Source organism: Aquila chrysaetos, chromosome 26 (assembly GCF_900496995.4).
Source record: "Aquila chrysaetos chrysaetos chromosome 26, bAquChr1.4, whole genome shotgun sequence".
Taxonomy (NCBI): Eukaryota; Metazoa; Chordata; class Aves; order Accipitriformes; family Accipitridae; genus Aquila; species Aquila chrysaetos.
Genome location: NC_044029.1, coordinates 10,099,351 through 10,120,633, shown reverse-complemented (window position 1 = coordinate 10,120,633; position 21,283 = coordinate 10,099,351). Strand labels below are relative to the sequence as shown.

Here is a 21,283-nt window from a genome sequence, read left to right as displayed (position 1 = left end):
ATCCGTGTCTGTATAGCGCTGTGTGCTAACCCAGGCCATCACCCATCAGCAAGTTCCGTGCTCCCTCTTGTGGCAGATTCTGACCAGTAACTCCATCGTGACTCCCACCTGTTAGTGGCAAAATGTGCTTACGCTTAGCTATGAGAAGTATCTGGCATCCAAACTATTTTAATGCTACTACGTACCAAGCTTAATAGACTTATAAACACAAATAGCACTGAATTCTTTTTTATTGACATTGGGGGAGAAAAATCTTTCACCATCTGATTGACTGAAATTTGCCAAATGAAAATAGACAAAACAAATGTTTATGTACGTGCAAACATTGCAGATCAAACTGCTAAAAGAAATAACTAAAAGACAGGTCTTGAGCTAAGATCAAGCAGCAGAAAAATAGCAAATAGGTAAATGACTATTAAGTAGGTCTTACTTTGAAACTTCCCATTTAAACAAAGAATAAACAACAATAACACCACCAAATAAAGCCACAGCAGGTAATAGTTGCTCTTCTAAACTTTTATACACTATATATTAATCACTCTGTCTTTCAGTTATTTCCTCTGATAAAACTGACTTCTGTGAAGTCTCAGCAAGGCCATCTTGGCTAAAAGCATAACGTTAGACAGGAGCCTGTCTAATGCCCTGTTATTATGAAGAAATGGTGGGGTTTGGCTTCTCTTTTCTTTCTTTTTCTTTGTTGACTATATCTGGAAACAAGAATCTGATTCTATGCAAATATTAGATTTAATTTTCCAATGCTGGCTGGTGTCTGAAGATCCTGGAACGAAAAGGTGGCTCTTGGTAAAGCAAGATTCGTCTTGGTCCGCAGGTAACATAGAAGAAAGTTTTTGGTTTTTTGTATAAATCATGTTTTATTAAATTGCTTTTTTTTTTTTTTTTTGTAAACAGTTCTTCTGGGTTTATTTGTTTGTTTTTAAGAGGTGAGCCATTATGGTGCTTCTCTATAGATATCTAACATTTCCATTTTGTCTTTAGAGGTCCATTTTGGCTCCAGTTCCAGGTTATGTCATTCTATTATACATCATCAGAGGCAGGTGTTCAGCTTTAAATATTGACAGATTTTCTCAGTAGGAACATGTTGAAGCTTCTAACTCTGCTAAACATATTCATTTGACTGTTACAATCCAAAAACTGTAAAAATGGTGGAATGGAAAGATACAAACAGTATTATTGACACTGTATTGTCAAATGTTTGCACTGAGACCCCATGTACCATAGATTTTATTTTTAAAAAATCATATTTATATCCATTTACATAAGACTTACACATTTTAAAAGAAATACATACACAGTAAATACGTAAATGTCTAGTATTTTACAATAAAACAGATGGAACAATGTAAAAATGAGTGGCTTCATTTGATAAAAGCTTTGGATGTGCACTACTGCCAAATTTCTGATGACAGAGATGCTGAGAGGAAAGGGGGAGGTTGTTTTGTTTTTCTTTTTTTTTTTTTAATAGTAATTTAGGTATTTTTTTTATTCTTGTTTTTAAACTAACCAATACATGAAAGGAACATCATATCTGTTTGTCTGATAAACCTTATGTGTTCTCTTCCCTATTACCCTGTTCTTGCAGAGAGTTTTAATGCTCTTTTTCCTAAGTAGTGGTAGTGCACTTCAGGTAAAGTAGAAGAAAGAGATGACATCTAAGGGAGAAAACAAACAAACATTAATTAGCGAGATGCTTTGATTCTAATTTGGTGTAGGATGCAATGACACCAGAAAATATTATAGCACTAAGTAAGCTAGTGCATGTTTTACTAAAACACGAGACATGCATTTGTTGTTTAATTTTAGATCTGCAACATAAATCTATTAATAATGCATTTTAATCTTTTACTAATGTATACTGATTTTTGTCCTAGATCAAAACAGACTCCTGCTTATGTTCATTTTACAGTTGTTTTCTTGCTGTTTTGATTCAGCACTGGCGTTAGTTTCCTGCATCTGGAGACCTTTGCCTGTGTGGCACAAGGCTGAACACACATTTTAAGTGTTATAGACTTTGTTGATGTACCCTGTGAGTCTTGTTCACTGCAGCATGACAGCATTTGCCGCCTTCACCCTGACAATTCCTTTGCTATGGACCAGCTGTTTCCAGATTATTCACATCTTTTTGGAACTCTTCTCCATCTGTCTCTACAAATCCTCTTTGGAATCCCTCATTGATAAAGTGCATTGCTGATTTTGCCAAATCCCCTTTGACATTTCATTAGGATAAAAGTGAAACTAGTGTGTTCTATTGCCCCAGCCTGTGGCAACAAAACTGTCCTGGCTGACTTCTGACTTGGTGGTGACAAGTACTTCATAAGAGAAGGCGTTGGGAAAGCTTAGACAGTGTGACTGCCCAGTCCACTGGCTGTGTAATGGCATTGCAGAGGCTCAACTGGGCAACCTACACCACAGCAGAAGGCTTGACCTGTCCCATGTGCTCTACGGTAACCTTCTTTGCAAGATTAAATGGCCAGACACCAGCAGTGTTAAGTGTTCTTAAATTTCTGATCTTGAGAGTGCTGCGCGCTGGGCTGCGCAGAGTATGCTCATGTAACTGTTCTGAGAAGGTCAGTTCATGGCTTCTGGCAGCTTGTCAGGGTGGTTTCAACAAATGTTTAAAAAAATGCCTGAAATGCAACTTGAAAGCATATGAATTGAACCCAGCTGTTGTGAAGAAACACTGTAAGACACTGTAAGGTTGCACCCAGTTGGTATTGTTGGCATAAACTATTTTGAAATACGAGGTGCTGACATTCTCTGTAAGAAAGGTGAGTAGCAGAACGCAAGAATCTGCAGCCTGCTGTGATCACAGGCCATCATCTCATTTGTTCCACGTGCAACCTGTTTGCAGCTCTCTTTTCAGTCTGCTCTTCATATGCATATTCCCCTTTACTATATTAAAAATTCTCTTATATTGCTATTGTGTGATAGCTCATCCAGCTATCCATCCCCTCTGCTTCTTAGTTAGAATCAGTCCCTGATTCTATGCATGCAGATAATTTAGTCACCAGAGTAACACAGCTACTGATGTATTCTAGGCAAGGTGTTACAAGCCTGGGTCTCAGTCTGACCTGGATCTGGAAAATTTCAGGAGGCATCATGAAGAAACTGTTACTCAGGAACTGTGATCACAAAACTCTTCTGTTGCCCTTCAGCCAACTTCACATCCCCCATAGGAGCAGTTTTTGTTTATGCATTCATCCTTGAGATTCAGGTAATTTGTTTAAGTTTTCAAGTTTGATATAATAATGAAGGAAATCTTTTACCTGCATATTTTTTAATGTAATTTACTGAAATCCAAAATTATTTTAACTTGCTCTTTGGTTTCTAACCTGCATGACATTTTGAAGTTGCACTTACAAACAGCGCATATACTAATGTTGTAGTTCACACCATCTTGTTGCTTCTTTAAAAGGAGTATATGGTGAGTGAAAAGAAATAGTAGTATTTTAGTGTCAGTCTTCCTCATTTATTAGCCTTTGCAATTTAGATGTAAATTTGATATTCTTATAGAGCTCTCAAGCACTTAAGATTAGAATGTAATTGGCAGAATAGTGGACAAGCAGCAAGTACCAATGTGATACATATCACTGATACTTGAAACACTACTACTAACTCCTGTAGAAATGGAAGTTAACTTCTACAGCTCGTACAACTTTGTATAAACATCTTTTTGCTCAAAATGCATAACTCCCATATATATATAGTGCCAGCAAAGTTTGCTACTTTACTTCTGTTTGTGGATTGCTACTCTTTAGACCGTTTTTGAATACAGTGGGAATAAACAGCTTGGATAATCTTAAGTTAATTTTTGTTAACATACCAATTTTCAATTTCTGCCCTTGCTGCACTCTTCAAACCTATTGGAAAATATCACCTCATGTGCCTGGCCTATTACTATTGGCCTAATAGATAGCTTGGTGTTTGAACTTAATTTTTGGTCATACTTTATTGCTTTCAGCAGTGCAATTCTGAAGCATATAGGAGAAAAGATACACATCTCTGCTATCAGTTTCTACCCCTACTGAACCCACTGAGAGTACTGTCATTGGTTTCACTGACATAACACCAAGTTCTAATCTATAAATATGTACACATTAAAAGATTTATATAGTTCATGTGCTTCTTCATCATCATCTTTGTAGGACCAGCTGCTAAACATACCTATTTAAAAAAAATAAAATCTCCTGTGCTTATTTTTCAGATTTTATACTCTTGCAGTCTCCTGAAGATCTGTGAAGTAATGCTTATATCATCAGTAGGATCCTGAGCAATCTATATTTTCCACTGGTAACATTTGCTGTTCCTAAACACGTTTTGAACCTGCCCAGAATTAGTAAAATCTCGATGGCCCCAAGCCTCTCCTAGTCTTGGGAGTCTAAAAAAAGGACTTTCTTGCAGATCCTGGCATATCTTGCCTATAATATGTAACAGCTACCAAAGCATGTTTAATACCTGGTGAGGTTTTGGTGCTATCCAAATATTCTTTCCAGCTCCCCTACAATCCCCTGAGTAACTAAATGGAAAACAAAACTGTTTTACTGAGAAAATATTAGCATGAAATGGTGCCATATTGATGAAAGCGCTCATCATGTTAGTATTTTGCAAAACTTGTGATGTAGCAGAAAATTGTATTTCCTCAGAACTCTGGAAGAGTGCATTTGTGAGATTCATAGCCATATTCAAAAGATAAGTGGTGAGAAATGTAACATAAATTCCAGTACTAAATCTGATCCAAAGTTGCATTCAGCTCAGAATATCCTTTCTTTGTCACTAGTCAATTCTGAATGATTTGAGAAGTGCAAGAATTTCTGTAATAGATAACTTTGGAAGATTTTCTGTATAGGGGAAGTTTTGTTCTAGCTTTGTGCAGCTACCTGATGTTCTAAATTGAGCCATATCTCTCATTAAAAAAAAGAAAAGTAAATCTCTTCTGCTTTACTAGCTTTGCCCCCACCCCTTCTCCTTAGCTCCTGGTAGAACTCCTTCAAGTTCTCAAAGTAAATTCAGGCCCTGTGCCTACTGCTGTCTCCCCAGCTCTACCTTTAAGTTTGAGAGCGTACAAAATATGTTGTGGTTGGTGAGCTATCATCTGAACAGAGTTCTCTGAAAACTTTTGTCTTGTCTGCTAAAGTGGTTTCAGCAGAAAGAATCTGCTGTTTGAGAAGGGGAAAAGAATAGCATAGCCTCTCTTAGACTGAGCTTGAGACTGTTGTCATGATCAAATGACCACCCTAGTGAGTCTGAGTTAGATCCTCTGTGCCATGCTGGCTCTTGCTTGAATAATGCCAAGGAATATTGGGTGTAGTGTACAGTTTTATAAGGAGCTTTCATGATGGCCCCTTATGAATACTCACAACAATTCAGTGCTGGCTTCTTTGCTAGGCCTTGTCAGCATGAGTATGTGCGAACTGTTGAGCTGTCTAACCTCTGCAGTCGTGATGAAGCAACTGCAAATTGCAAAAAAAAAGAAACAAACCAGAACCTCTTTAGAATCAGGAAGAAAATAAATCAGTCTGTTTCCCACTGGAAGGGTGGCTCTTAAATTGCTCTGTGGCTTTCTGTGACATGATCAGGGCATGGTCTAGTTCAGAACTGAGAGTTTCTTCATATCTGGTGTACTATTGAAATCTGTCTTAAGTGACTACAGTTTAAAAGTCAATTTTGTCTTTATTTTGTTGGAAGTCCTAATACTGTACCTATCATGCTGTTTAAATACTATAGTGTTCTTAGCACTGGGAGATAGGAAACCAAATCCTGGATGAAGACATTGGTCTTCAAAGCTACCTACCTTTAAGTCTACTGAGTTCAGTACCCAGCTCAATAATAAACTGTCTGGAAGACCTCAAGTAAATCACTAAATCTCCCTAGTGCCTTAGTTCCCCATCTGTAAAATGGCAATAATATCTTCTACATCATAGCATGGCTAGAAGATGAAATCCATGAATGTTTGTAAGGTTCTTGGCTACTACAGTAATGTGGGCCATGGAAGTGCCTAGGGAGCTAGTACCTTTATTTGTACATGGAATTTGCCTTGGAATGGATTCTTGTCTTTCAGCTTCATCATTGCTAAGAAGTACAGGATTAAAAGCAAAGCGTGCACATGAGCAGTGGAGTCAATGGAATTCAGTGATGCAACCAGTAAATTATTCCATCTGTGACTGCAACTATGAAGTCTTGTTTTTAAAGGTGAGAAACTAATGGAATTTAGATGGCTGTAATGGAATTTAGATGGCAATATTGTCATACCAAGTTTATTCAAGAGTTACAAAATGTAATCACTACAAGCAGTGTATTAAATTACTTTGAGACAAGTATATTCATAGACCTAAATTCTCTCATGAGGAAATGAACAGCAGTATTTTTAAATGGGCCAATCTGTGTACTGGTACTTCTCAGAACTTCAGGCAGATATACTTGGCTTTATCATCCATAAACCTGACAGAGTAGCTGCAATGGGATTTGTCCCTTCTGCCTGCCCTCTTACAATGATTTTTAAATTTGACTTATTTTTTAATTATGATCTGCTTGTTACTTTTCCAATCATTGCTGAGTTAGTGTATCTTTTGGAAATTAAAATTTTTCCAGAGAAAATGAAGACTAGTATACAGTAACTCAGTTAGTACCTGAAGTTCAGTATTTGCTAACTACACTACCCATCTGATTGTTATTAATTACTAGCAACTTGAATTATTTGATGGTCAAGGCTAAGCTAGTTAGTTTGAAAGGCAAATAGGAAAATAAAGGTGATAGCCCTTTCTAAGTTCATTCTCTAAAATACATTCCACCTGCTGGAGAGACTAATGAGCTGAAAAATTTGCTTAGATATTATATGCAATCTTAGTTGAAAGTCAGTAAATTAATTCCTCTATTTCTAATGTTTCCTTTGCAGATCTAGGATGGCTAGGTGGCCTTTTTTTTTTTTTTTTATATATATATATATATAAACACTGACACTCTGAAGCAAACCTGAAAAAAATCAACAGCATGCCAAGTCAGTGCTTGTCCATTCCCCAATTAATTCAACTCTCCCAGACTATGTTCATCCTAGTTATGTGAACACAGCCATCCTGGTGCAAGACAGACATGCACAGAAAGTCAATTTAGCATGCTGGAGTAAGCCGCTTGCTTTTCAACAGTAAGTGCAGAAATGACTGCATACCATCAGTCGCCATCTTCCGTGACTGCCCTGATGTTGTGGTTAATCTGAACCCAGCCGGCAGCGTTTCCGACGAGCCCGGCATCATGCTGATCCCATGAACCTCGCGCGGAGGAAACTGTCGTCGCCAGGAGGGGCCGCGTCTGAAGTTCTTGTCATCGCTCTGTCAACACAGAGTTGTACTTGATAAAGCAAAGTGAATTTTTTTGATTAATTATCCTGCTGTCTGCTGCCTCTCCCAGTGTCAAATGTGTTCTACACCTACCCTGCTCTGTTGCACTGCATCCAGTAGCTGCAATGCGTTTGAGACACTCTTGTAAAAGTAAATGCTTTAGAAATATTAAATGCTAGGGTGGAAAACTCTTCTTAAACCTCTGGCTCCATATAGTAGAGGGTTTTAGTATCAACTGAAAGAGAACTTTCTTAAAAGTCAGCTCTCTTCCAAACATAGTAACAGAAAGTGGTTTGTTACTGCATTAGGAGGCTTACATAAAGTGCTAAAAAAGAATTAAACATTCATGTGCATGCCCAGAATTCATAGGTATCTCACATTTTCAGCAAGTCCTTAAAAATTTTATTCCTCCTCACATGCAGAAATTCAAGCCTTGAACATTTTTGCACTGGACTCTTACCTTAAGATGAATATTTTCCATAGGTGGATGTGAGATTCTCTATCCTAGATAACTGCCCCAAATCCCACTCTATTACATACAGATTAACTTTGAAGAACCAAAAAAAAACCAAAAACCAAACCCACCAAAAAATCCACTTTTCTTCCTTCTTTATTTTTAAAGAAAGGGTGTAAGTGTCCTAAAGAACAGGTTGCACAGGCATCCACCCCACCACCACTTGCTCTGGCCAGTGAAAATTCTACTCCTTTCTGCATGTTTCCTCTATGGAAAATGTTTGTCTTTAAAGTAAGAGTGCACTGCCAAATTTAGCATCCAAAATGATATGAATATGTAGTCATACTGAGGTTACTTTAAAAACCTTGACTGGCATTTCCTAATTTTTTTTTAAAGCTGTAACTGACTCTTTTTAACAGTGTGCAAATTAACATGTCTTCCTGCATTCAATTTAATTTTTATATTATACTGTGATACTTTATAAATACTGAAAATAAAATTAATTACTTCCTCAAGTCGTCTTTCAGTTCCTAGTGCTAAAAGGTTGTTGTATTCTCTCTCAAGGATCTGCCGTGCCTAGGGATACCAAAGTAAAAAATTAAAATGGTTGAAGATGAATCAAAGGCAATAATGCGTACAGATTAACCAGAAGTAGCATGCGCAAACTTGCCTGGGTGTTTTGTGTTGGAATCTGTAATAATAAAGCTAAACTGCTGTAATCAAAGTTTTCATCCAGCGCTATAAGTGAACCATGTACACCGCTTTCTAGAATATTATTTGCATATTCCCGGAGGCCGATAGCTTGTATCCAGCGTATGACTCGATCATTGCTCCATACCAGCACATCTGTAAGGACATAACACCAGTTCAGTCTCCTGATACCTGACAACTTCCAAACTCTACAGGTGCATGCATGTAGTTCTGCATGCACTGTGGATGTCATACTGCTTTACTTCTTAAATGAGGAATGCCAGCAAACTATTCATAGAGCTTTAATATCTCCAAAATCCTGTGTGATTTTTAGCTACCTTCAAGTTAAATGTTTAGTCCAAATGAGAAAGGTGCCTCCAGAGGGCATCTCCAGAATGCAATTCCTCCCACCTCCTGTAGATAGCCTTTTCAATTCTTAGCCAAGATTTTACAGTTTAACAGTGCAAGAGCACAGGAGAAATATCCGTTCCTCAAGGCTTCACTTGAAAGTTTTGTATTAAACATTTTGAGACTCGGGTCACCATTTCATAACATGCCATAAAGCAAATGATGAGTTCACAATTTTAGAGCCTAAACCTATTTTTGTTCGGAAAGCTGGTTGAGCTGTTAAGGTCCATGCCAATTATAAAGCTGAGGCAGCAAAACAAGCTAGGAAACCATTTCTGAGGATTTGGCTATTATAACAAGAAGTATTCTACCCTGCCTGTAAGATTAAAAGACAGTTACTTATACTGATCTTTATACTTGTGAGTAGGGAACATAATACTGAGTTTTGTGTTACTGAGCGATGAGGCTTTTTCCTGAACCCTTAGGAGTCCCCCTAACGTAGCTGTCGTGGGAGCAGGCGTTCTTCATCGCCCGACCAAGAGCATCCCAGACCTTGGGGTCGGGATCAGCTGAAACACAGCGTGGCAGCCAGGGATCGCTGAGACCGCATCCCACCTGGGACCGTGTCTAACTGACCCATCCGCGACCGGGGCAGCGCTGGGTGAAGGAGGCTGGGGGTTATCACCCTTGTCCTAGCAGTGACTAGCCTTGAAGCAACACCCAAATTTGGGACCGATGCCCAATTCCCCCACGTCAGTCTCCAGCTATACCCTCTCAGGCTGACTGACGCCGATGCCTCCACATCCAAGGCAAAGGCTTCGCCTTAGTGCTGGCCACCATCTGCCTTGAGCAAATGCACGCTTTCACTGTAGCCATTCCCCCTTCATAATTCCCTTTTTTTCTTTAGCTCTTCCAGTCAGCATTGTGCTTGAGAAGTGTTAACTGCTGTATTTGCTAGAGCTGGAAATGCTTAAAGGAATCAAAGGATTCACTTCTGGTAATGGAAAAAATAACCAACACCACTAATTGTTACATATAAAAGGAACCGCGCAGCGAGCCTGCAACTGCTCTAGAGAGCTTCACACAGAAAAATACTTTAAAATCAGATGTTAAATCTTCTCATAAGGCCAGTTCTGTTAGGAACTATTCTTATATACCAACCAGCTGCCTCAGCGGCCACCTCTCCAAGCAACATTTTCTATGGTACATAATTTGAAGCAAGAAATCAAAGGCAAAGTTTTTCAAAAGCAGGAGCACAGCGTTAGGGTCCTGAGTGCTGCCGTTTCCCAGCAATGCCCCCAGCACATCCCACTGAGCTGCAGGCTATTTGGCCGCCTGCTTCTAAAACTGAAAGAGGCAACGATAAGCTCTGTCCCCAAAATCCAATTTAGCAAAATGTATGTATCAAACCACCATTCAGAATTGCAGCCCCAATTTAGCAAAGTACTTAACTGTGCCTAATATAAGGAGATATTTTCTGTTCTGAAGACAGATGGACTTAGGTTAGTTTTACTTAAAGCACATGCTTAAATGCTTTGCTAAAATGGCATGACAAGGGGTTAATAGTGTCAAAGCTTCAAAAGAAGAAACATTCCCAGTATTCATTCCCAGGAACTATCACCTTTTATTTCATGCTGACTCATTTCTCTTCGCTTTTCCAGTTCTTTTCTATCATAATTCAATCTCTTTAAACACATGATTCCATATTGCAAGCTTGTTCTGTTATTTAAAAAGAAACATTTACAGAGTTAATAAAGATAATTTTGAAGATGGGAACATATGTAGGATGTATTTCCTGCATGTCACATGAGGTGTTTCATGGTGCCCATGTAGCAAATCTTGAGGACAGAGGGCAGAGCAAAACCATTAAAAAAACTCCACAGATTTCAAAAATGAAATGGACAAAACCAAAATGAGTATGTTTGAATAAGTGTTCTACCATAAGAAACGCAAAACATTAAAAATCACATTCAGAAAAGGTCAGCCCTTGCGAGCCGTGAAATGTTTTGTCAAATCAGGCCTCAAAAAAGTGACAGACAGTACATTAAAAAAAAAAAATCCCTTTCCCGTCACATAAACATCATTCTCCCTAAAGTCTAAATGCCTTTATTTCCATATTTCCAATTTAGCTTCCTGGCTATATCCCTAGATAACGCGAACAACTGTCAATTTGCTTGTACTGTTAACAGCTTTTATGTGCTACACACAATAGCTTTTCATTATTATGAGATCTCACGGCTTCAAATCTTAGTCTGCCGCTTTCTGATACTTTAAACCACTTAATAAATTATGACTGTTTCTGTAGTGTCAAGGTTTTATTTATGTATTAATGGTTCCCCACTCATTATGAAATTTCTCTGTACCAATATCTTAGTTTTGAGACACATAATTGCAATGCGGTTGCTATTACTAAAGGAATCTCTCTCAATTCAGATTTCTGACACTCAGCATTCACTTTTCTGTGTGGTTTTCTACCAGAACAACAGAAAGTAAGTTTTTATTCTGTGCAGCACTGAACACTACATCAGACTATGTGTGTCTTTATAGGTATAGTCTTTATACCAACATACCGATGAAAGCTATCCACCATTTTTAAGTGCACACGCAGATCTTTCTTTGTCAGGTGATCTAACATCCTCGCATCTACCAGGCATTCCATAAAATAACTTCGGTACTGAGGTAAACCCAGACTGGGGAGCCATTCGTTACCTATCCATTCGTGGTTCATATCGCCATAAGCCAGGGTCTGCAGGGAAAAAAAAAAAAAGGAGAGGGCGAATAAATTCTTGAGTTTCTTCCAGGTTGCACCACAGACTGAAGACAGAATATCTATCCATCTATCTGCTCTGCTCGTTTCTAGCGAGACTTCCTAGCTTAGAAATCCTGTCTAAAAAAACCCCCAACGCTTCATTTTTACATCGTTTTGGCCTTGGATGTGGAAGCCACCGTGAGATATTTGTTACCGATAGCAGTTTTGCCTGGTGTGTCTTGTTTTCTATCTTTGTAAATTTTAAGCAATTTTTTTGTAATAAGAAATAGTAGTTTCAATTTTGACTTTTAAATGCAAGCAAACTTATTACACAATCAAAATGTGTTTGCTTCATAATCTTACTTGCTTTCAGTTGACCTTCTAGAATATTTATGCTAGGCAATTCCTACATTGAACTTGGTAATACAACGTGGCCCCAGGGAATCCACTGAAGTTTGTGTCATTGTTTAGTGGGGGCTAGGATTTCCTAAATAGGAGCTAATGACACTTCATGGTTACACACCTGTAGTCCTTTGGGGACTAAAAGTTCATTTCAGTTGTTTGTTAACCAAGCTTACCTTCCCCATCAGTCTTCACCATCAGTCAGAGCAGGTGACCAAATACATTCTATTAATGAGATATTTTCAGCTGTGAACAGCTTAAACCTAAGTGCATCATATGCAGAGCTCAATAAATTGATTCTTTAAGATACAAGCAAACCGGATTCCTCCTAGAAGCTAGCATTCAGGCATTAAGCGACTTCATTGTTCAGCTGAAATTTCAATAGGGTGAGGAAGAAAGTATATGAAAAAAACATACGCCTGTTGAGCTATTTTTATGTGGGTTGCACAATTAAGATGCAAAATAGATTTTACATCTCACTATTGGCAATTATTTTGTACTACTAAAACTTAACAGAAAAGAGAACTCATAAATAAAAAAATTAACACCTCTTCAATAGGATCGTGCTCAGCTTTGAACATCGCTTTCAAGCCTAATTATCTTTTTGGTTTTGTTTTTAATGTCTTCTGTCATAGACAAAAGGATAACCCAGTGAGCTGGATATATTTTCTATGGGGGAAAATATAGTCCCCTCATCTCTCATTCCTGAGATTTTGAAGAGAAAAGCCATGCCATAAATAAAGACAGTAAGATTGTGTAAGAGTGTGCATATATTAGAGAAAGAAGCTGAAAAATATAAGTAACTGTTAGTCTAACTAAAGTGAAAAATTTTGTTCCTAATTATACAAGACTATTTGTAGACTGATACTTGGGTGTGATTTATACAATTGTTCTAAAAAAAATCTGGTGTAATTTTAGAAATGTTAGATCTCAAACTCTTGGCATATTTAATTAGCCTGTTCTCAAAAATACTTTTTCTAGATTTGGCTGGGAGGTAGAAGATGTCTCTGGAATGTAGTTGATTCTTTTAAGAAAAATATTTACAGCATATGTACCTCTTTGTGCTTTTCCTAGGAAACCTGTCCAGAGAATATTTTCTTTGTATTAGAAGAACTCTAAAATGTGTAAATCATAATTCAGTCGAGATACTGCCACAATACTATACTGCTCTATGCATATTGATACACTGTTAATTACATTATTATTAGCTTTCCGTTCAAAAAAAATCACGTGAAAGGGTCATACCTGAGCCCAGCTGCCTTCTTCAGACTCCTTCTGTGTTATCAGCAGGAAGCAATTAGTAAAGCAGGTAAAAAGACAATAAAAAAGAGTTATAAAAAGATGTGGGTTTCACGTGTACGTTAATCTTAGAACCAATGAAGACATACATGTAAAATGTGCCGATAAAATAACTCCAGTCAGCGGCAATGCTCTGGGCTAAACTACCCTTTAAGGTAGTTTACAAGACCCAAACCATAAAATCTTAGCCGGGCAAATCTAGCTAAGTTTTCAAGATATAAAATCGTTATAGTTTGGTGAACCTTTACAGCATTATCTTAAACACTTATTAGGGTTTCACAATCAAAACACAACCATTTACTTACAAAATTGGGCATTAGAGATGCCATTTTTTGTTTCTAGTTAGATTTTGCAACATTCACAACAAAAAGGTGTCTTCCTGTGAATGTATTGTAAAGGAGCTTTTTATATAACATTTTTAATGGCAAAACTATATTTTTCTGGCTGGCCAGTTAAACAGGATCAACTCTACTTCTGGTTAGTTGAGTGTTATTATATTTGTATTTATCTTTACCAACATAATAAAATTGAAAATGAGCTCAGCTGTAAAAAAAAAAATTATTGATGAAAATCTGCTTCATGAATGTTCATGAGAAAACTTAAAATAGTATAGCAAGCATAAATTTCTAAGAAATAAGTCTTTATTGCATCAAAATTTAGCTTCAGTACCTCCCCCACCATTTATGGACTGGGCTGACTATAACATTTTCTAATCTGAAGACAGGTTTTTCAGACATATCACTATAGGATTGTATTACGTTTTATAAGCACTGTTATGGAGTTGTTATAATGTAATGCTAAAAACAAAACCTAAAATAACATATGTTCCAAGTAAAAGAAAAAAGTCAGAACTATGGAATAAAATCTATTAATATTTATTTATGTCCCCCCAAAGCAGGGAGAGGTTTGACAAAAATCAATAACTAAATGACACACTCCATGCACCCTAAATCAAAGAGCATGAATCCACAAGTATGGACATGAAAGACTCAGCATTAATGAAAACACTGAGTTGTGTAAGGCACCGTTCTCAAGCCTTTTCTTAGTTCCTTCTGTTTTCAGCAAATATAAAACTATATTTAGAAGAGGTACTTCTTAGGGAGTAGAGTACAGGGGAAATGCTGCACCTGTAACCGCGACAATTTCATTTCATTAAATGAGGTTTCACACTGGCAGTGAAACTATTATGTACTGTAAAACTCCAATACTGGTTTTAGGTTCACACAATTTTTGTGACTGCAATACACTTTGTAATTTCTTTTGCTGAGAAAGGATGTAACTGTTCTTTAGATTCAATTTCACGACTCTCCCTGCAACCTTCTACTGGCATGCTTGGGAAGCATCCTACAGAAGATATGGCATCTGTGTTAAAGGAGACGAGATACATCCTAGTTCTCTTTCAAGCACTGAAACCATTTTAAATGGAAGTGGAAAGACTAACCGTCTTAGCTGGAGCAGCAAGATTTTCCATTTCTTCATGGGTCACCCAAACATTGCCTGAGGGCTATGGACAAGGCCCGCAGGAAGGCAGGTGGGATCCACATTAGGTAAGCAGTGGTAAAGAAGAAAGGCAGCACCACTGTAAGTTAACAGCGTATAGCATCACCATCAGCACAACCACGTCCTTGCCTCTACCGAGCTGCAACTAGAGACAACTTCAGACAACTTGGTTTGTATCTTTCAATTAGAGGATTCTGAACAGACTTGATGGGGTGTTTCAACTAGAACTGATGGATGAAATCTGGCAGACCACCGTCACAAAGGAAAGAAGAATAATTAAAGCTGCATTTCACACACAAGTGGCAAATACAACCTTTAGCTCATAGCTGTCTGGAGGTAAGCTTCAGTTCTCAAAGATTTTCCAGCCTAAATATTCTGCACACATCACATGCTCATACTGTAATCTAAATAATGATTACTTCCGCTGCATGTCTGTAAATCAAAAATGTCAAGAGAATTCCCTTGTAAAACTATTTTTCCTCATCCTATTGTTTTCAGTCAGATTATTACTAGGACAATGAGATGAGGCAGGGAGGGGGTGTGGAAGTCTGCTGTGTTTTCTTGAGAGCTGAAGTAAATTCACTCCTTTCCTGAGAAAGAGGGGAGGCAGAAAGACTTGGGACTTGGAAATGCACATTGCAAGGCAGGGCAGCTTTGTGCTGCCAATTACTCAGGAAGAAATAAAAAAAAACAAGGCAGAATTATTCCCAATGTTTCTAGTTGAATGTACTGTTTTCTCATTTCATAACTGTCAATGCTCTTATGCTTTGAAATATGCTCTTATGCTTTTAAAATCAAAATTAATGTTGTTTAGTAATTCAAATTCCTGTTGAATCTATACTGCTTTATTTAGGTGAAATCCATTATGATTCATAGTATTACCATGGTTATGACATATATGACATGAAGATAAAAGGCCAGTCAATAGGAACATTAGAGTCCTGTTGCCCAGTTGCTTATGCTGCTCAGTGGATCTGGTACCCCTCATTTCCACCAAAAGATTCTCCATGAATTCCATGAAGATAAGAGATAAAAAAAATAAATATTATTACTATTATTATTATCATCATCATCATCTTACTATTAGAAGTCTGGGCTGCACTACTTGAGTAGTAGTCTTTGTCCTTCACTTCTATGCCATGTTTCCCATCTGATCAAGACTTTTTTTTTTTTTTATTACAGTCTCTGTTGCCTCTTTCATAGCCATCACCATCAGCCTCTCAGCATGAAACTCCCCTTTTGTTATCTTGTTTCTTTATCTCCTCATCAGTTTGGCCTGGTTTTCTTCATTTTCCACTAAAAGGTGCTTTTTATCTATAGCACATACATTCTTACTCTCCCCTCATCTACTTTCTTGCTCTTTTTGATATATTGCCCTTTCCTTTCAGACTTGTATCTCTGTGTTTCTTCTTTACTTGCTTCCTTCCCGTCTTCTGTGGTGCTCTCTCCCTTCCTCACCAAATGCACACACTCCACTTCTCCCTTCCAGACTCTCCTTTCACACCTCCAATCACTGCTTCTCTTAAAAGCATGAAGAACCGAAAGCCAGCCAACTCAGATTAGATACATTTGAAAAGATGCAAAAAAGGAGAATGGGAACAAGATTCAAGGGAGCTGTGTTCCTACATAACATCTCCCCGCTCCTGCCTTGCTCCTCCCCATCCCACCCCCCCCCCCCCCTCAAAAAAAAAAAAAAAAAAAAAAAAAAAAAAAAAAAGAGAAACAAAAAAAAGAGAAACACAATCTGGTTTGGTTGGGAGAGATGACTTAAAGGAAGAGACAGGCAAAAGTACAAATAAGATGCTCAATACCGATCATTTAGGTAACATCAAGGTTAATCGAAAGCACGACTTAAAAAAAAGAGTATCTGCTAAAGGAAAAATATCAATGATCAACAATCAAGCAAGTGATGACCAGGTCCTTCTAAGTCTGTATAGGACAGTTCACGCTGACCGGGAAGCGAGCGTTACCACAGAGCCACTCTCGTACTACAGAAGTCTTTCTGCAGACTCCTGCAGGGTGGTGGGGAAGAAAGAGTTAGCTGAACAGGACTCACTGTTCTGGATGTTGGAGGTGCTGATGGACTTGTCAGTGATACCATCTCCTGGATTGCTAATCGCAGCTTTAAGCGATGAAGAGGATTGCTGATTCCAATTTCTCTTTGGATCTCGGTATCGGACAAAGCAGACATAATAGCTCCGCTCTTCACGTTGGCGCGGCAGGCAGCAACGTACCAGGCTGGCATGCCTAGCCAGAGCTGTTGAGAGAAAGGACACATTCACCCAAAGCATTGCTTCATTTCTCAAATTAAATTAATCATCAAGGCACCTATCAGCCTGAATCAGCATGGTAATACACACAAATAAGTATGAATATCATAGTCTTTAATTAACCAGAATTGTTTCAGAACTTTTGAAATTGCCATGGCTTCATATGAACTCTTTTAGTGGCTTTTATTGTAACCAGAACTTTAAAGCAAGGGATGCTTTGAATTATTTTGAGAGCTGTGCCTCCAGCACCTACTCCTTTCCTATGCTTTAAGGAGCAAGTAGTGGCACATGCCAGTGTTACTGCCCATTTGATAGTCTTGTCTTATATACGGAAAACAATCTAAAAGGAATTAATTAATTTTTTCACTTTTGGACCAAAATGGCTTTCTCTCTTTTTCCATTTTAGTCCCCATGGTGTACTCATGGGGCACAGTCTTACATTTCTCAGCTTTTATTTTCTTGGTAGAAATAAACCAAGCACAGTTCACATAACCGACCTAGTGAGGACTGAGCTTAGTGTAAATTTGGGAACAGTCTGGTATGGCATCACATCCCAGCTAAAAATACTGGTTAGAAGTTGCAGCAAAACGTGAGCACAGCTACATCACCTGTGCATTTAGAAGATACGTATTTGCGGCTTCATGCTTTTCCTCTCCTCATGTTAGCCTTACCAGCTGAGGTCAGCAACAGCCCCTTGCTTCACCACTTAGTCTTTCCTTGTAAGAGGTACTCGCCACTCCTAGCAGTCTTTCCTCGGACCTACTGACTAAGAATTCTTCTTGGTTTTCTCAGCTTTCTCACTTTGTGCTGCCTCATTAATACGACTGTCAGCGTCTACAGCTCTTTGCTCCCAAAGGAGATAATTCCATAGCAGGGATACATACACGTGGGAAGTTTTTGTCACAGTATGAAATACGTTATGCTGTAGCAAAAACTGGATGTAAGCAGCGAATGCCATAATCACTGAGATTTTTGGGATAATGCAATGGAAAACAGAGACAGGCCTAGCTAGGTGCATCTCGAATAGGCCATCAGAATTAGCTCATTTCATTATTTTAATTTTCTCTCTTAATAATGGCTTACTAAAAGAGGACACAAGGTCACGGAAAGGAGTCAAGATATGCCATCAGTAAATTCACCAACAAATCTGGAAAGCAGAGACCAATTGAAAGGATTTTTATTTAATTTCTTGCAGTACAGGGAACTACTGTGTGGTTATTAACGAGTCTATACCTTATCTGGGAAACATTTACTTAAAAGACAGCTGTTAGATCGCTGTTATGTCACAGGGAAAACAGACTTGAATGTCAGATTCCAAAAGAGCTCAGTCAGGCTTTTCTGTACTGACTCCTGATGTATCACAGAGCTTGAGGAACGACAGCATCATGTTTCAAAAAGCCCTTCCCACTGATGGGATGAGCCACTGCCCTCCATCCAATGCTAGTCTGAACCTCAAAAATATGATCTAATTCCAACTAACTTTAACAAAATACAAAGTTTCATGACAGTCCAAAAATGAAAACAAAACTTACGTAGATTACACCCGGCTGCACTTAAACAAAGGGCCATGAGGAAACTATGCATAGCTTTAAAATGTATTTAATATTCTCATTTAATTTGACATTAATTTTTTTCATACATGCACTTGAAAGCAGGAAAGCGTAAATACTGGGAGTTATTCACCCTGCAGAAATAGATTCAAATGTTTGCTGCTCATTAGGTAAATTAGTTCTTTAACAAACAGCTGTCTCTACCAAAAAGTGCAGTTAGATGAAAACAGTCTCTAAGAAGAGGGCACACTAATTTTTCTATGCCGAGAACCCAGATATCAAGATTGATATACTCTTCCAGAATTAGTTAAGAAAAGCCACAGTTCTTAAAATACATCTCATCTACATCTGTGCTACATACAAATGACCAGAATAAATGCTACGGCTGAAAAGTCATGTCCTGAAAAGTTTGGAAAAGTCACAATTGCTATCACATATACTTCTTTATTTTGGGCCTTTGTCTCCTTTAATATTATTTTTGTTCTTTAGTCGAAGGGTCACATATTATATATTCCCCAGGAGAGTATGAAATGCACACAGTGTCCATCTGCTGACTGAATGCACTGATGCTCACTGAAGAAATACGGTACTTCTGTCCTCATATCTTTTTATCATCAGTATTCAATCTGCATTGAATACTGCAACATAAACTTCCTCATGGGCTTTCCTGTGCTACTCTCATCATATTTCCCAGGACGTTCATAGACATCAATTTCTCTTTACAGCCCCTCTCTGAGACATACAGGAAGCATATCCTATTTTAGAGCTAAGAATCAAAGGAAAAAAAGACTAGGGCTTAACTTGTTAGAAATGTCTTCAAATTTTGGGTCACCCTGGAGGACATCAAGGGCAGATTTTTCTCAGTGTTCAGAAATGTATAGACCTTTGTATGTTCACATGTCCAGCAAGTCAGCTTTGACTGTAATATTGTATATTTCTGACTGATACAAATCTGGTTACAGAACTCTCAAAGTCATATGAAAAAGTCAGGTAGTGGCCAAGTTAATGAATGTTCCATATTAACAGAGATATTTTTTGGAAGGAAGATACCATCCCATTTTCCAAGGTCATACGCAAATGCTCGAACTGCCTTTCTGCGGTTTTTGTTTCATATTTTTCATTAGGTACCTTCAGCAATTCCAATATGAAGAAGAAATTTTGTAGACATTAGCTGCTTTCATTCCTCATCCTTCATTTATTCCCTGAACATACTCCTGTTAAAGCTTTGGAGAGGAACCTTTTTTTTTAATTGCAGGGAAAAACTCTACAAATTCTATCTGATGATCGATGGGTGGATGATACCCTCAGCAGACCTGAGAATTGGTGGGAATACATAGAGACACTTGGTATAGACAAGGAATAGAGACACCTGTTCCTTGAGCAAACGAAGAGCTTGTATCTCCGCTGAAGCGATACAGCCTTGTCATGTAAAAATGACCATGTATTTGTATAAGAACACCCTTACTTTCTGCCTTCTGCTCCCCTCAGCATCTGGGTATTTTTTGAATAGTTCTTTCACCTAAAACATTCATTGATTTTTGTCAAGATTGATGGACAGCTCTGCTGAATGTTTCTCTGGATGGGTTCCAAAATCCACTCATTTAGGCTCTCCAAATCAAGGAGAGCTCTCTGCAGATTAGATTGCAGAGGTGAAGGTACTGCCTGTCAAATCGGACAGATTTCAACCTAGATCTCCCACACCCTGGGTGAAAGTGCCAAGAGGAACACCTCTTTTTCCTGTTCTGAGTGATATCTAGGTAAATCAGCCCTTTCCCATTATATTTTAAAAAACCCAGAAAGTTACAAATTCTTTAAATTTATTAAAAATTCTGAAGATGCAACTTCTGTGTTAAGCTCAAATAAAATTTGATAGCTAATTTTTGTTTTGTCCTTAGCACATCACCCTACATAAACTCTGTCTGTGGAGTTCCTAGATATTTAGAGACTGAGAAATTATAAGATTTCATAAATTCGGGGTTTGAGTGTGTTTAATAAGCCTTTTTTCCTGTCCCCATCCCCCTGTGTAATCCTGTCTTACTTTTTTCAGCTCTAGTCTCTGCTTTACGCCATCCAGTGTCAAAATCTTCTTAGTGCTCATGGCACAGTACACAAGGGAGAGAGGAGACTTTAATAGTCTCCTTTAGAATTTGTAAGGACGAGCACACAGAAGCAGTCTACAAACGTGACTCACATTTCCAAGTTATGGCCAACACTCACCTCCAGCCAGGCAACCACTGTTGGGCCATCCCACTGTGCAAAAGGCAAACCCTTTCTTCGAGCTTCTTCCAGAAGTTCATGTCTAAAAATGGATCAAAAAATGTTACGTATGCAGAGGTATGTGTAGGGACAATACAGATGCAACCGTGCCTCTTCGTTAAGGGTAACAACAGTGAAACATGCCGACAGGCATAGAAAAGACCGGTGAACAATACAGCTCCTTCCCCTTTTTGAATGTATTCCTTAAACTATTCCCAACTCTTCTTTGTTTTTTCTTGGTGCATTTTTTCATCCCTTTAAACACCTAACATACAAAAGGCAAGGCTTCTGCCTGTTCTTAGCTGAAGCAATATAGAATTGGGATAACCTATATAAAAGGATCACCCATATAATAGAAGATATTGGTGAAGAGAGAAAACAGAGATTCCTCCTGAGACTAGCATAGCTCTGGTCTG

The 21,283-nt window shown here is 38.2% G+C and overlaps 1 protein-coding gene and 1 long non-coding RNA gene across 21 annotated transcripts in view; one reads left to right on the top strand and one right to left on the bottom strand.

The window, feature by feature from the left end:
- Positions 1 to 212: 212 nt before the first annotated feature.
- PPFIA2 (PTPRF interacting protein alpha 2) overlaps positions 213 to 21,283 on the bottom strand; it is a 344,800-nt gene continuing 323,729 nt past the window's right edge. For 13 of the 19 annotated variants that reach the window (XM_030002986.1, XM_030002985.1, XM_030002988.1 and 10 more), the window contains 11 exons: positions 20,829 to 20,910; positions 16,848 to 17,048; positions 14,733 to 14,795; positions 13,238 to 13,267; positions 11,412 to 11,587; positions 10,463 to 10,560; positions 8,474 to 8,649; positions 8,311 to 8,379; positions 7,181 to 7,340; positions 5,376 to 5,468; positions 213 to 1,670 (listed from right to left, as the gene is read on the bottom strand). In XM_030002986.1, the coding sequence (XP_029858846.1) occupies positions 5,410 to 5,468; positions 7,181 to 7,340; positions 8,311 to 8,379; positions 8,474 to 8,649; positions 10,463 to 10,560; positions 11,412 to 11,587; positions 13,238 to 13,267; positions 14,733 to 14,795; positions 16,848 to 17,048; positions 20,829 to 20,910 (1,114 nt within the window). In that variant the 3' untranslated portion in view covers positions 213 to 1,670; positions 5,376 to 5,409. The remainder of the gene's footprint in view (positions 1,671 to 5,375; positions 5,469 to 7,180; positions 7,341 to 8,310; positions 8,380 to 8,473; positions 8,650 to 10,462; positions 10,561 to 11,411; positions 11,588 to 13,237; positions 13,268 to 14,732; positions 14,796 to 16,847; positions 17,049 to 20,828; positions 20,911 to 21,283) is intronic. The other 6 variants (XM_030002990.1, XM_030003002.1, XM_030002987.1 and 3 more) reach the window with 2 other exon arrangements.
- Positions 1,665 to 7,907, top strand: LOC115336286. Of its 2 annotated transcripts, none has more exons than XR_003921683.1 (3): positions 1,665 to 3,232; positions 4,223 to 6,207; positions 7,158 to 7,907. It is a non-coding gene; the product is annotated as an uncharacterized LOC115336286 (long non-coding RNA). The 2 variants fall into 2 exon arrangements; XR_003921682.1 differs by having other exon boundaries at positions 6,911 to 7,907.